At 41.6% G+C, this 17,337-nt stretch overlaps 1 protein-coding gene across 1 annotated transcript in view; it reads right to left on the bottom strand.

Annotated features, from left to right (window-relative positions):
- Window positions 1–17,337, bottom strand: part of LOC112262021 (kinase D-interacting substrate of 220 kDa B) — a 98,769-nt gene that overhangs the window by 21,713 nt on the left and 59,719 nt on the right. Inside the window, 1 exon segment of the mRNA XM_042330149.1 lies at window positions 11,516–11,694. Coding sequence (XP_042186083.1) covers window positions 11,516–11,694 — 179 coding nt within the window.

Below are 17,337 nucleotides of genomic sequence, written 5' to 3'. Positions count from 1 at the left end.
ATTACAGAGAACAAATCCCATGCTTTTGTTTGAGAAGAGCAATCAACAACAGAAACATTTTCCGCCATGACAGTTTTTACACATTCACATCACAAGGTAAAATTATGACTTACATTCTGATATCTTGCTCTTATTTCTCTTCCTGAAGGTCCCAGTGATCAAATGAAGTGCCGTTTTCTTTGATAAAATCCATTTTTATAGATTAAATCGAAACATTTTGTAACCTGTTTGTGCCGTGAATTCCATATCTATCCATTTTTTACAGAGCATTCGGCGTAATTACACACGGTAAACCATAGTTTTATCTAGTCATCGTTGGTTTCAGTGCATTCCTCTGGATGTTTGCAACACAGCCAAACATCATAATGTTTTTTGCAGGGAGTATTGACCGAAATGAACTGATTGCCCGGGCGGTGTGTTCATTGTCATGCTGAAAGACCCAGCCAGGTTTCATCTTCAATGCCCTTGCTGATAGAAGGAGGTTTTCACTCAAAATCTCACAATACATGGCCCCTTATTTATTCTTTCCTTTACATGGATCAGTCGTCCTGTCCCTTTGCAGAAAAACAGCCCCAAAGCATGATGTTTCCACCCCATGCTTCACAGTAGGTATGGTGTTCTTTGGATGAAACTCAGCATTCTTTGTCCTCCAAACACGACAAGTTGAGTTTTTATCAAAAAGTTATATTTTGGTTTCATCTGACCATATGACATTCTCCCAATCTTCTTCTGGATCATCCAAATGCTCTCTAGCAAACTTCAGACGGGCCTGGACATGTACTGGCTTAAGCAGGGGGACACGTCTGGCACTGCAGGATTTGAGTCCCTGGCGGCGTAGTGTGTTACTGATGGTAGGCTTTGTTACTTTGGTCCCAGCTCTCTGCAGGTCATTCACTAGGTCCCCCCGTGTGGTTCTGGGATTTTTGCTCACCGTTCTTGTGATCATTTTGACCCCACGGGGTGAGATCTTGCGTGGAGCCCCAGATCGAGGGAGATTATCAGTGGTCTTGTATGTCTTCCATTTCCTAATAATTGCTCCCACAGTTGATTTCTTCAAACCAAGCTGCTTACCTATTACATATTCAGTCTTCCCAGCCTGGTGCAGGTCTACAATTTTGTTTCTGGTGTCCTTTGACAGCTCTTTGGTCTTGGCCATAGTGGAGTTTGGAGTGTGACTGTTTGAGGTTGTGGACAGGTGTCTTTTATACTGATAACAAGTTCAAACAGGTGCCATTAATACAGGTTACATGTGGAGGACAGTGGAGACTCTTAAAGAAGAAGTTACAGGTCTGTGAGAGCCAGAAATCTTGCTTGTTTGGAGGTGACCAAATACTTATTTTCCACCATAATTTGCAAATAAATTCATTAAAATCATGGGGAAAATGGTCCCCAATCTAAATATGATCCCCAATCAGAGACAACGATAATCAGCTGTCTCTGATTGGGAACCATACCAGGCCAACATAAATCACTAATCACCTAGATGACCCATCCTAGTCACTATCACGCCCCAACCAACATAGAGAATAAACAGCTCTCTATCGTCAGGGCGTGACAGTACCAACCCAAAGGTGCGGACTCCGACTGCAAATCCTGACTCAATAGAGGAGGGTCCGGGTCAGCATCTACCGTCGGCTCTGGTACGGGGTACCCACTCCGGTCGCAGATACGTCATCCTCCATAGTGGCTCTGGTGCGGGGATCGTCGTCGGAAGCTCCGGACCGTGGATTGTCGCCAGAGGATCCAGACCGTAGATCGTCGTCGGGGACTCCGGACCGTAGATCGTTGCAGGAGGAACCAAACCGTGGGTCGTCGCCGTGAACTCCAGACCGCAGGTCGTCGCCGGGGATTCTGGACCGCAGTTCGTCGCCGGGTACTCCGCACCGTAGGAACCAAACCGTGGGTCATCGCCGGGGACTCCGGACCGCAGGTCGTCACCGGGGACTCCGGACTGTGGTTCGTCGCCGGGTACTCCGGACCGTAGGAACCAAACCGTGGGTCATCGCCGGGGACTCCGGACCGCAGGTTGTCGCCGGGTACTCCGGACCGCGGGTCGTCGCCGGGTACTCCGGACCGCGGGTCGTCGCCGGGTACTCCGGACCGCGGGTCGTCGCCGGGTACTCCGGACCGCGGGTCGTCGCCGGGTACTCCGGACCGCGGGTCGTCGCCGGGAACTCCGGACCGTAGACCATTGCCGGAGGCTCCGGACTGGGAACCCCCGCTGGAGACTCTGGACCACAGACCGTCGCTGGAGACTCTGGACCGCGAACTCCAGACCGCGGGTCGTCGCCGGGGATTCTGGACCGCAGTTCGTCGCCGGGTACTCCGGACCGTAGGAACCAAACCGTGGGTCGTCGCCGGGGACTCCGGACCGCAGGTCGTCACCGGGGACTCCGGACCGTGGTTCGTCGCCGGGTACTCCGGACCGTAGGAACCAAACCGTGGGTCATCGCCGGGTACTCTGGACCGCGGGTCGTCGCCGGGTACTCCGGACCGCGGGTCGTCGCCGGGAACTCCGGACCGTAGACCATTGCCGGAGGCTCCGGACTGGGAACACCCGCTGGAGACTCTGGACCACAGACCGTCGTTGGAGACTCCGGACCGCGGACCGTCTCAGGAGGTTCCGGAACGCGGACCGTCTCAGGAGGTTCCGGACCGTGGACCGTTTCAGGAGGTTCCGGACCGTGGACCGTCTCAGGAGGTTCCGGACCGTGAAACGTCGCCAGAGGTTCCGGACTGTGAAACATCACCAGAGGTTCCGGACTGTGAAACGTCACAGGAGGTTCCGGACTGTGAAACGTCACCGGAAGCTCTGGTCTGGGAACTGTCGCCGGAAGCTCTGTGCGTGGGGCCGGCACTGGTGGTACCGCGTTGGTGACACGTAACTCAGGACGAGCACCAGGAGCAGGCACAGGACATACTGGACTGGAGGTGCACTGGAGGCCTGATGCGTGGGACCGGTACAGGTGGCACCGGGCTGATGACACGCACCTCAGGGCGAGTGCGGGGAGGAGGCACAGGACGTACTGGACTGTGGAGGCGCACTGGAGGTCTATAGTTTCAATAATTTGCAAATAAATTCATTAAAAATCCTACAGTGTGATTTTCTGGATTTTTTTTCTCTCATTTTGTCTGTCATAGTTGAAGTGTACCTATGATGAAAATTACAGGCCTCTCTCATCTTTTTAAGTGGGAGAACTTGCACAATTGGTGGCTGACTAAATACTTTTTTGCCCCACTGTATATGGGGGATACAACCATCCCAGCCCTGCAGATTTTGCTGCAGAGACAGAGTCATGAGATCATTTGTTATGGTATTGTCAATATGTAGCTTGCTTTTGGTCACAGGTCCAGGAATGGTGGAAGAATTGCAATATTTACCTGGAGCAAACTCTGCAGATAGCACTACTGGGTGATTTGAAAAGTCGTAGTCAAATCGATCAATAATATAATACTTTTAGCAAAGTTTATCTTTAATTTACAATCTGTTGAAACTATGAGAATAGAAAGGTTCAGAACTTTTGTGAAACACCACAGCACAGTTGAAACAGTTAAACAGTTAAAAATATATGGCAAACAGAAATCAAACTGGATGGTCTTCAGAAATAGATGGGAGGGGTTGAGGGTAGTGGCAGGATAGAAGTAAAAACAAACAAAAGAGAACTACTGTAAAATAGATTGTGTCCGTAAAATGTGTTTATAAGCTGGAAGTAGAAGCCTTAGTGTTGTTGTTCATTAGTTTACTCCAATTAGGCGAGGGGTGGTTGGGTTAGTGGAAAATAATAAAGGAAAATATATTTAAAAAAGAAAAAAAGAACTTGGCCGACACACACAACATAGTCGTGACGAGGGCATGGAAGCGCCATTTGCCTTTCAGAAGGCTGAAAAGATTTGGCATGGGCCCCTCGGATCCTCAAAAAGTTCTACAGCTGCACCATCGAGAGCATCTTGAATGGCTGCATCACCGCTTGGTATGCCAAATACACCGCCCTTGACTGCAAAGCACTACAGAGGGTGGTACGGACAGCCCAGTACATCACTGGGGCCGAGCTCCCTTACATTCAGGACCTCTATACCAGGCGGTGTCAGAGGAAGGAGCGAAAAAGTGCCAAAGAGCCAACCAAGCCATAGACTTTTCACTCTGCTACCATCCGGCAAACAGTACCGGAGCATCGGCTATCGGGCATACAAACTTCTACCCACAAGTGATAAGACTGCTAATAGCCAGACTGAGAAAATCAATTAATGTTACTCCAACTATTTGCACTAACCCTATACACACTAACTCAACTATATATACACCATATACACACTCACTAGACTATATATACACATAATATACACACTCACTAGACTATATATACACACCATCTACACACATTAACTAGACTATATATACACACCATATACACACTCACTAGACTATATATACACATCATATACACACTCACTAGACTATATATACACACCATCTACACACATTAACTAGACTATATATACACACCATATACACTCACTAGACTATATATACACATCATATACAAACTCACTAGACTATATACACACCATATACACACTCACTACACTATATATACACACACTCACTAAACTATATATATACACACACTCACTAGACTATATATACACATCATATACACACTCACTAGACTATATACACACCATATACACACTCACTAAACTATATATATATATATATATATACACACTCACTAGACTATATACACTCTCACTAGACTATATATACACACCATATACACACTCACTCGACTATATATACACACCATATACACACTCACTCGACTGTATATACACACCATATACACACACCATATACACACTCACTAGACTATATACACACCATATACACACTCACTAGACTATATACACACACCATATACACACACCAAATACACACTCACTAAACTATATATACACACCATATACACACTCACTAGACTATATACACACATCATATGTACTCTCAATAGACTATATACACACCATATACACACTCACTAGACTATATATATATACACACTCACTAGACCATATTCACACACCATATACACACTCACTAGACTATATACACACACCACATGCACTCTCAGACAATATACACTCACAAAACTATATATACACACCATATGCACTCTCACTAGACTACATACAGACCATATAAACACTCACTAGACTATATATACACATACACTGACTGGACCATATACACACACACCATATACACACAAACTAGACTATATATACACACCATCTACACACTCACTAGACTATATAAACACACCGTATACACACTCACTAGACTATATATATATACACACTCACTATACTATATATATATATATACACAATCACTATATTATATACACACCATATACACACTCACTATACTTTATATATACACAATCACTAGATTATATACACACCATATACACACTCACTAGACTATATATATACACACACACACCATATACACACTCACTAAACAACATACACACACTAGACTATATATATACACACACACTCACTATACTATATATATACACACAATCACTATATTATATACACACCATATACACAATCACTAGACTATATACACACACCATATACACACTCACTATACTTTATATATATACACACACTCACTATACTATATATATACACAATCACTATATTATATACACACCATATACACACTCACTAAACAACATACACACAACATATACACACTCACTAGACTACATATACACACCAAATACATACTCACTAGACTATATATACACACTCACTAGACTATATATACACACACAATATACACACTCACTATACTTTATATATACACAATCACTAGATTATATACACACCATATACACACTCACTAAACAACATACACACAACATATACCCACTCACTAGACTATATATATATATATATATATATATATATATATATATACACACACACACTCACTATACTATATATATATATACACAATCACTATATTATATACAAACCATATACACACACTCACTAAACAACATACACACAACATATACACACTCACTAGACTATATATATATACACACACACACACCATATACACACTCACACAACATATACACACTCACTAGACTATATATATATATATATACACACACACTCACTAGACTATATATACACACCATATACACACTCACTAGACTATATATACACACACTCACTACACTATATAAAGACACACCATATACACACTCACTAGACTATATACACACACCATATACACACTCACTAAACTATATATATATATACACACTCACTCGGATATATATACACACACACACTCACTAGACTATATACACACACCATAAACACACTCACTAGACTATATATACACATTCACTAGACTATATACAGTGCCTTGCGAAAGTATTCGGCCCCCTTGAACTTCGCGACCTTTTGCCACATTTCAGGCTTCAAACATAAAGATATAAAACTGTATTTTTTTGTGAAGAATCAACAACAAGTGGAACGACATTTATTGGACGGCCAATTTTTCAGTTTTTGACTTGTTAAAAAAGTTTGAAATATCCAATAAATGTCGTTCCACTTGTTGTTGATTCTTCACAAAAAAATACAGATTTATATCTTTATGTTTGAAGCCTGAAATGTGGCAAAACGTCGCAAAGTTCAAGGGGGCCGAATACTTTCGCAAGGCACTGTACATACACCATAAACACACTCACTAAACTGTATACACACACTCACTAGACTATATACACACACCATAAACACACTCACTAGACTATATATACACATTCACTAGACTATATACACACACCATAAACACACTCACTAGACTATATATACACACACTCACTAGACTATATACACACACCATATACACACTCACTAGACTATATATACACACACTCACTAGACTATATACACACACCATATACACACTCACTAGACTATATATACACACACTCACTAGACTATATACACACCATATACACACTCACTAGACTATATATACACACGATATACACACTCACTAGACTATATACACACCATATACACACTCACTAGACTATATACACACACCATATACACACTCACTAGACTATATACAGACACTCACTAGACTATATACACAGCATATACACACTCACTAGACTATATATACACACCATATACAGACACCTTTACATACAATTTGCTGCTGCTACTCTGTTCTTTATTTTACTCTTATTTTTTATCTGTCCTGATGCCTAGTCACTTTACCCTGCCTTCATGTACATATCTACCTTAAATACCTTATTATCTATCCTGATACCTAGTCACTTTACCCTGCCTTCATGTACATATCTACCTTAAATACCTTATTATCTATCCTGACACCTAGTCACTTTACCCTGCCTTCATGTACATATCTACCTTAAATACCTTATTATTATCTATCCTGATGCCTAGTCACTTTACCCTGCCTTCATGTACATATCTACCTTAAAATCTATCCTGATACCTAGTCACTTTACCCTGCCTTCATGTACATATCTACCTTAAATACCTTATTATTATCTATCCTGATGCCTAGTCACTTTACCCTGCCTTCATGTACATATCTACCTTAAATACCTTATTATCTATCCTGACACCTAGTCACTTTCCCCTGCCTTCATGTACATATCTACCTTAAATACCTTATTATCTATCCTGACACCTAGTCACTTTACCCTGCCTTCATGTACATATCTACCTTAAATACCTTATTATCTATCCTGACACCTAGTCACTTTACCCTGCCTTCATGTACAGTGCCTTGCGAAAGTATTCGGCCCCCTTGAACTTTGCGACCTTTTGCCACATTTCAGGCTTCAAACATAAAGATATAAAACTGTATTTTTTGTGAAGAATCAACAACAAGTGGGACACAATCATGAAGTGGAACGACATTTATTGGATATTTCAAACTTTTTTAACAAATCAAAAACTGAAAAATTGGGCGTGCAAAATTATTCAGCCCCTTTACTTTCAGTGCACTAAACTCTCTCCAGAAGTTCAGTGAGGATCTCTGAATGATCCAATGTTGACCTAAATGACTAATGATGATAAATATAATCCACCTGTGTGTAATCAAGTCTCTGTATAAATGCACCTGCACTGTGATAGTCTCAGAGGTCCGTTAAAAGCGCAGAGAGCATCATGAAGAACAAGGAACACACCAGGCAGGTCCGAGATACTGTTGTGAAGAAGTTTAAAGCCGGATTTGGATACAAAAAGATTTCCCAAGCTTTAAACATCCCAAGGAGCACTGTGCAAGCGATAATATTGAAATGGAAGGAGTATCAGACCACTGCAAATCTACCAAGACCTGGCCGTCCCTCTAAACTTTCAGCTCATACAAGGAGAAGACTGATCAGAGATGCAGCCAAGAGGCCCATAATCACTCTGGATGAACTGCAGAGATCTACAGCTGAGGTGGGAGACTCTGTCCATAGGACAACAATCAGTCGTATATTGCACAAATCTGGCCTTTATGGAAGAGTAGCAAGAAGAAAGCCATTTCTTAAAGATATCCATAAAAAGTGTCATTTAAAGTTTGCCACAAGCCACCTGGGAGACACACCAAACATGTGGAAGAAGGTGCTCTGGTCAGATGAAACCAAAATTGAACTTTTTGGCAACAATGCAAAACGTTATGTTTGGCGTAAAAGCAACACAGCTCATCACCTGAACACATCATCCCCACTGTCAAACATGGTGGTGGCAGCATCATGGTTTGGGCCTGCTTTTCTTCAGCAGGGACAGGGAAGATGGTTAAAATTGATGGGAAGATGGATGGAGCCAAATACAGGACCATTCTGGAAGAAAACCTGATGGAGTCTGCAAAAGACCTGAGACTGGGACGGAGATTTGTCTTCCAACAAGACAATGATCCAAAACATAAAGCAAAACCTATAATGGAATGGTTCAAAAATAAACATATCCAGGTGTTAGTATGGCCAAGTCAAAGTCCAGACCTGAATCCAATCGAGAATCTGTGGAAAGAACTGAAAACTGCTGTTCACAAATGCTCTCCATCCAACCTCACTGAGCTCGAGCTGTTTTGCAAGGAGGAATGGGAAAAAATTTCTGTCTCTCGATGTGCAAAACTGATAGAGACATACCCCAAGCGACTTACAGCTGTAATCGCAGCAAAAGGTGGCGCTACAAAGTATTAACTTAAGGGGGCTGAATAATTTTGCACGCCCAATTTTTCAGTTTTTGATTTGTTAAAAAACGTTTGAAATATCCAATAAATGTCGTTCCACTTCATGATTGTGTCCCACTTGTTGTTGATTCTTCACAAAAAAATACAGTTTTATATCTTTATGTTTGAAGCCTGAAATGTGGCAAAAGGTCGCAAAGTTCAAGGGGGCCAAATACTTTCGCAAGGCACTGTACATATCTATCTTAAATACCTTATTATCTGTCCTGATGCCTAGTCACTTTACCCTGCCTTCATGTACATATCTACCTTAAATACCTTATTATCTATCCTGACACCTAGTCACTTTACCCTGCCTTCATGTACATATCTACCTTAAATACCTTATTATCTATCCTGACACCTAGTCACTTTACCCTGCCTTCATGTACATATCTACCTTAAATACCTCATTATCTATCCTGATACCTAGTCACTTTACCCTGCCTTCATGTACATATCTACCTTAAATACCTCGTGCTGTATTTATACACATTGATCTAATACTGGTAATACCTGTATATAGATCCACATTGATCTGGTACTGGTAATACATGTATATAGATCCACATTGATCTGGTACTGGTAATACATGTATATCGATCCACACTGGTCTGGTACTGGTAATACCTGTATATAGATCCACACTGGTCTGGTACTGGTAATACCTGTATATAGCTCCACACTGGTCTGGTACTGGTAATACCTGTATATAGATCCACATTTATCTGGTACTGGTAATACCTGTATATAGATCCACACTGGTCTGGTACTGGTAATACCTGTATATAGCTCCACACTGGTCTGGTACTGGTAATACCTGTATATAGATCCACATTGATCTGGTACTGGTAATACATGTATATAGCTCCACACTGGTCTGGTACTGGTAATACCTGTATATAGATCCACATTGATCTGGTACTGGTAATACATGTATATAGATCCACACTGGTCTGGTACTGGTAATACCTGTATATAGATCCACATTGATCTGGTACTGGTAATACCTGTATATAGATCCACATTTATCTGGTACTGGTAATACATGTATATAGATCCACATTTATCTGGTACTGGTAATACATGTATATAGATCCACATTGATCTAATACTGGTAATACCTGTATATAGATCCACATTTATCTGGTACTGGTAATACATGTATATAGATCCACATTGATCTAATACTGGTAATACCTGTATATAGATCCACATTTATCTGGTACTGGTAATACATGTATATAGATCCACATTGATCTGGTACTGGTAATACCTGTATATAGATCCACACTGGTCTGGTACTGGTAATACCTGTATATAGATCCACATTGATCTGGTACTGGTAATACCTGTATATAGATCCACATTGATCTGGTACTGGTAATACATGTATATAGATCCACATTGATCTGGTACTGGTAATACCTGTATATAGATCGACACTGGTCTGGTACTGGTAATACCTGTATATAGATCCACATTGATCTGGTACTGGTAATACCTGTATATAGATCCACACTGGTCTGGTACTGGTAATACCTGTATATAGATCCACATTGATCTGGTACTGGTAATACATGTATATAGATCCACATTGATCTGGTACTGGTAATACATGTATATAGATCCACATTGATCTGGTACTGGTAATACCTGTATATAGATCCACACTGGTCTGGTACTGGTAATACCTGTATATAGATCCACATTGATCTGGTACTGGTAATACCTGTATATAGATCCACATTGATCTGGTACTGGTAATACCTGCTGTTTATAGCTCCACATTGATCTGGTACTGGTAATACCTGTATATAGCTCCATTCTTGTGTATTTTATTTAATTCCTCGTGTTACTATTCAATTTTTAAAGTCTGGATCATTGGGAAGGGCTCATAAACAAGCATTTCACAGTAAAGTCTACACCAGTTGTATTCTGCATGTGACAAATAATTTGATTGAATGATTGATAGAATGAATATCATGACAGAACACTGACATTCATTTTGGGTAATGGCATGTATCCAAAAACAGTCTCACAGTAGGAGTGGTGACATTGGATCAGTTTTCCCTTTTAGATCATAATGAATAATATTACATGGACAGGAGGCGCCTGATCCTGGGTCAGCACTGCTACTCTGATATGTTTTATGAATAAGGGCCTATAGGTCTTTGAATTAACTGAGTGTAATAGTGAAAAGTGGTACTTGTGTGTAAATATAAGGACCTGCAATGATCTCGCGGAGTTTGGGGTCCAGGTTGACGGTGCAGGGAAGGAACATCTCCACGTCGCGCGCCGTGAGAACGGGTGCCCGCGAGGACAGGAACACCTCGAAGCTGCGGATGTCCCCGTCGATCTCCAACAGGGGCTCCACGTCTTTGGTGGTGGGGATGTTTTTGGAGATTCTAGAGAAGAGGAAATGAGAGAGAGAGGAAATAGGAGGGAAGATCGTTAAAGATGACACTTCGATAGCTTGTCTATCTCTAGTAGGGGCCGTGCAGCGGTCACCGCTACTCTTGCTGTTCTGGTGTCACAAAAGGAGAGAAGTCCATTTAGTTGGTGACTGATCGCTCCAGTTTGTTATCTGGGTCTGACAGCAGAGGAAGCACAAGAGGATGGCAATCAGAGGTCTGCTGCTCAGTCTCATTAAATAGCTGTGTTGAAATGGGAGCCTTCTGCGAGGATGTTTCAGCTTTGTTTGTAGCCTCAAAGTAAATATATATATTTATGGAGATGTCATTGAACGTTATTTTACAAACAATGCAGGTCCATCCATTACATACAGATGTACGGACGGTGAACCAACTGCTTTGTGAGGTTCATTCCAACAGCACATATCGTTCATGTGACACCATTCATTCTTATGTAAAGACTCAATACACATTTGAAGCCAAGGAAGTCGGTTAAGATAGCATCTTGTGTGGGATATTTATGTGGACATATCATGGCCAGATTGAGCTAATCCAGGAAGTGACGTTGCAGACTAGTCAGTGCTGCCCCATCTGAGAACATCAAATTGAAGGCCCGACTGGTGTAATAGAGGCAAATATTGGTTCCATGATTGTCTTCAATTTTTTAAATATATTTTTTTAATTAACGCAGTCGGCCTTGAACTTTGTGGCTTCAATGAGAGGATGCAGTCGTTCTCCCCTGATCCATTCTAAGGCAGCACTGAATATATTATTAGGTAAAAATGTGAAAAGTACATATCAGTGAAATATATTATTGGAAAAGCACATATCATTATGCATGAGGAACTCAGCATGTCTACCCTTTTATGAAAACTAATTAACATATGACATTTTAGAGAGTGTGGATGGATGTCATAAAAAACAAGAAAGGGATCAAACGTTTATGTGACTTGATTTGGTAGGAAAAACTGACAGGAAGCAAACATTAACAACATATATCACTGGTAATCTGTTGATCCATTTAACCCCCATAATAATATAATTCAGACATGAAAATATGAACCGCAGTGAGATTCATGTCTCAGGCCATTCATCATTCATCCGTGTGGGCGTCGGCCTTATCAGATGAATGAGCAGTTTTCTCCAGAACACAGACCTTTCTTTTGCTTATCGTTTTCCCCTCTCTGTATATTTCTCGGTCTCTGTCTATGTGTTTTAAGTTGTGGGAAAGCCTGGATTTGGAGGGTATTTCCCATTGCCTGATCTGTTTTTGGGGAGGAACAGAGGTTGGTCTCTCTGCTGGTTGATTAGCCACTCACTGCACCATTGTGCTAAGCTAACTGAGGGTGAGTGAGCTCACAGCCTGGCCTGGGCCCAGCTTTGCTGCTGTCAGCTAATCACATTTCTACAGGACGAATTTGCTCAATTTGCAGAGGAGAAATCGTTACACAATTGAAGCTCAGATATCTTAATGGCCAGCTGAGCTGAGATCTGCTGGGTTAACAGACTGGGGTTAAGACCTTCCGAGGCATCGTTGTTTTACCCACACAGTGCATACACACACACACAAGCAGGAACACACACACGCAACCAGATGTATAGATGGTTAAATGCTGTTACAGAATCAGTGGTCTCTGCACCTACTGACACACAATCCACAGTCTACAAGCCCCTGACTCAGAGACCTCAGTAGCAGAGACCAGTGATGATTTGCTCTAGCTCGTGTTCTGGTTAACTGTGCTACTCCACATTTGACCTTGATCAACCTGGGTGAAAAGGGGTCAGAATAGTCTGAACAAGTCTACATAGATTGTTATTAGTGTGGTTCATTTCTGTGTCAATTAAATTATCATGACAAAATAAAGGAAACAGTTGAGTAAATGAGGGATAAAGTAGTGTAATTCTTCCTGAGTTAAACAATTAACATGTATAAAAATGACAAGTTGATCATTATTTTGGCTACCATGGCTAGAGGACGAGATCTCAGTGACTTTGAAAGAGGGGTCTCAAAGGAGCATAGGGGGTTTAAAGAGTGTGTGTGTGTGTGTGTCTCAGTCAGTAGATCTCAACTCATTTGAATAATTATGGGAGATTCTGGAGCGTCGCCTGAGACGAGCATTTCTCGTGGAAGAATGGTGTTGCATCCCTCCAATAGAGTTCCAGACACTTGTAGAATCTACACCAAGTTGAATTGAAGCTGTTCTGGCGGCTCGTGGTGGCCCAAAACAAATCAAAGTTTATTGGTTGCTTACACTGTTATGCAGATGTTATAGCAGGTGCAGTGAAACACTTATGTTTCTAGCTCCGACAGTGCAGCAATATCTAGCAATACAATAACAAATCACACATAATCCAAAAGTAAAAAATAAATAAAAATTAAGACATATCATAAAAGTAATGTCAAAATCCCAAATATAAATAAATATTTACCGTGCTTCAGAAAGTATTCACACCCCTTGACTTTGCCCACATTCTGTTACAATTTAAAATGGAGTAAATTTAAATTTTGTGTCACTGGACTACAAACACACAACACCCCATAATGACAAAGTGGACTGAGGATTTTCGAAGAAAAATTTTGTAACAAATTAAACATGAAATGCTGAAATGTCTTGAGTCAATAAGTATTCAACCCCTTTGCTATTGCAAGCATGAATACATTTCCTTAACAAATCACATACCGTAATAAGTTGCATGGACTCACTCTGTGTGCAATAACAGTGTTTAACATGATGTTTTAATGACTACCTCATCTCTGTACCAAACACAGATAATTGTAAGGTCCCTCAGTCGAACAGTGATTTTCAAACACAGAGTCAACCAAAGACCAGGGAGGTAGCAGTCAAAATTTTGGACACACCAACTCATTCAAAGGTTCTTTATTTTTTTAAACTATTTTCTACATTGTAGAATAGTGAAGACATCAAAACTATGAAATAACACATATGAAATCATGTAGTAACCAAAAAAGTGTTAAAGAAGTCTAAATATATTTAATATTTTAGATTCTTCAAAGTAGCCACCCTTTGCCTTGATGACACCACTCCTGCATTGTCTTGGCTGTGCGCTTAGGATCGTTGTCCTGTTGGAAGGTGAACCTTCGCCACAGTCTGAGGTCCTGAGCGCTCTGGAGCAGGTTTTCATTTGGGATCTCTATGTACTTTGCTCCATTTACCTTTCCCTCGATCCTGACTAATCTCCCAGTCCCTGCCGCTCAAAAACATCCCCACAGAATGATGCTGCCATCACCATGCTTTACCGTAGGGATGGTGCCAGGTTTCATCCAGATGTGAAGCTTGGTATTCAGGCCAAAGAGTTCAAACTTGGTTTCATCAGATCAGAGAATCTTCTTTCTCATGGTCTGAGAGTTCTTTAGGTGCTCCAAGCAAACTGTCATGTGCCTTCAACAGAGGATCTGGCCACTCTACCATAAAGGCATGATTGGTGGAGTGTTGCAGAGATGGTTGTACTTCCGGAAGGTTCTCCCATCTCCACAGTGGAACTCTGGAGCTCTGTCAGAGGGACCATCGGGTTCTTGGTCACCTCCCTGACGAAAACCCTTCTCCCCCGCTTGCTCAGTTAGGCTGGGCGGCCAGCTCTAGGAAGAGCCTTGGTGGTTCCAAGCTTCTTCCATTTAAGAATGATGAGACCACTGTGTTCTTGGGGACCTTCCATGCTACAGAAAGTTTTTGTTACAGATCTGTTCCTTCGACAAAAACCTGTTTCTACAACTTGGAGTCCAGCTGTGGTAAATTCAATTGATTGGACATGATTTGGAAAGGCACACACCTGTCTAAATAAGGTCCCACAGATCACAATGCATGTCAGAGCAAAAACCATGCCATGAGGTAGAAGGAATTGTCCATGGAGCCTTTGTGTGCCTTTCCAAATAATGTCCAATCAATTTAATTTACCACAGGTGGACCCCAATCAAGTTGTAGAAACATCTCAAGAATTATCAACGGAAACAGGATGCACCTGAGCTCCATTTTGAGTCTCATAGCAAAGGCTCTGACTACAAATGTATTTCTGTTTTTTATTTTTAACACATTAGCAAAAATGCCTAAAAACCTGTTTTTGCTTTTTCATTATGGAATGTTGTGTGTAGTTTCATGAGGCAAAAAAATTATTAAATCAATTTTAGAATAAGGCTGTAACGTAACAAAATGTGGAAAAAGGGAAGGAGTCTGAATACTTTCCGAATGCACTGTATATGATGGGATGTATAGACATTATGGACAGTATGCAGATACAGTGGGGCAAAAAAGTATTTAGTCAGCCACCAATTGTGCAAGTTCTCCCACTTAAAAAGATGAGAGGCCTGTAATTTTCATCATAGGTACACTTCAACTATGACAGACAAAATGTAAAAAAAAAAATCCAGAAAATTACATTCTAGGATTTTTAATGAATTTATTTGCAAATTATGGTGGAAAATAAGTATTTGGTCAATGACAAAAGTTTCTCAATACGTTTTCTGCAAGTCTTCACAAGGTTTTCACACACTGTTGCTGGTATTTTGGCCCATTCCTCCATGCAGATCTCCTCTAGAGCAGTGATGTTTTGCGGCTGTTGCTGTGCAACACGACTTTCAACTCCCTCCAAAGATTTTCTATGGGGTTGAGATCTGGAGACTGGCTAGGCCAATCCAGGACCTTGAAATGCTTCTTACGAAGCCACTTCTTCGTTGCCCGGGCGGTGTGTTTGGGATCATCGTCATGCTGAAAGACCCAGCCACGTTTCATCTTCAATACCCTTGCTGATGGAAGGAGGTTTTCACTCAAAATCTCACGATACATGGCCCCATTCATTCTTTCCTTTACATGGATCAGTCGTCCTGGTCCCTTTGCAGAAAAACAGCCCCAAAGCATGATGTTTCCACCCCCATGCTTCACAGTAGGTATGGTGTTCTTTGGATGCAACTCAGCATTCTTTGTCCTCCAAACACGACGAGTTGAGTTTTTACCAAAAAGTTATATTTTGGTTTCATCTGACCATATGACATTCTCCCAATCTTCTTCTGGATCATCCAAATGCTCTCTAGCAAACTTTAGACGGGCCTGGACATGTACTGGCTTAAGCAGGGGAACACATCTGGCACTGCAGGATTTGAGTCCCTGGCGGCGTAGTGTGTTACTGATGGTAGGCTTTGTTACTTTGGTCCCAGCTCTCTGCAGGTCATTCACTAGGTCCCCCCTTGTGGTTCTGGGATTTTGCTCACCGTTCTTGTGATCATTTTGACCCCACGTGGTGAGATCTTGCGTGGAGCCCCAGATCGAGGGAGATTATCAGTGGTCTTGTATGTCTTCCATTTCCTAATAATTGCTCCCACAGTTGATTTCTTCAAACCAAGCTGCTTACCTATTGCAGATTCAGTCTTCCCAGCCTGGTGCAGGTCTACAATTTTGTTTCTGGTGTCCTTTGACAGCTCTTTGGTCTTGGCCATAGTGGAGTTTGGAGTGTGACTGTTTGAGGTTGTGGACAGGTGTCTTTTACACTGATAACAAGTTCAAACAGGTGCCATTACTACAGGTAACGAGTGGAGGACAGAGGAGCCTCTCAAAGAAGAAGTTACATGTCTGTGAGAGCCAAAAATCTTGCTTGTTTGTAGGTGACCAAATACTTATTTTCCACCAT

Source organism: Oncorhynchus tshawytscha, linkage group LG11 (assembly GCF_018296145.1).
Source record: "Oncorhynchus tshawytscha isolate Ot180627B linkage group LG11, Otsh_v2.0, whole genome shotgun sequence".
In the NCBI taxonomy this organism is placed as follows: domain Eukaryota; kingdom Metazoa; phylum Chordata; class Actinopteri; order Salmoniformes; family Salmonidae; genus Oncorhynchus; species Oncorhynchus tshawytscha.
The sequence above is the reverse complement of the archived record's forward strand: the minus strand, read 5'-3'. Positions and strand labels throughout refer to the sequence as shown.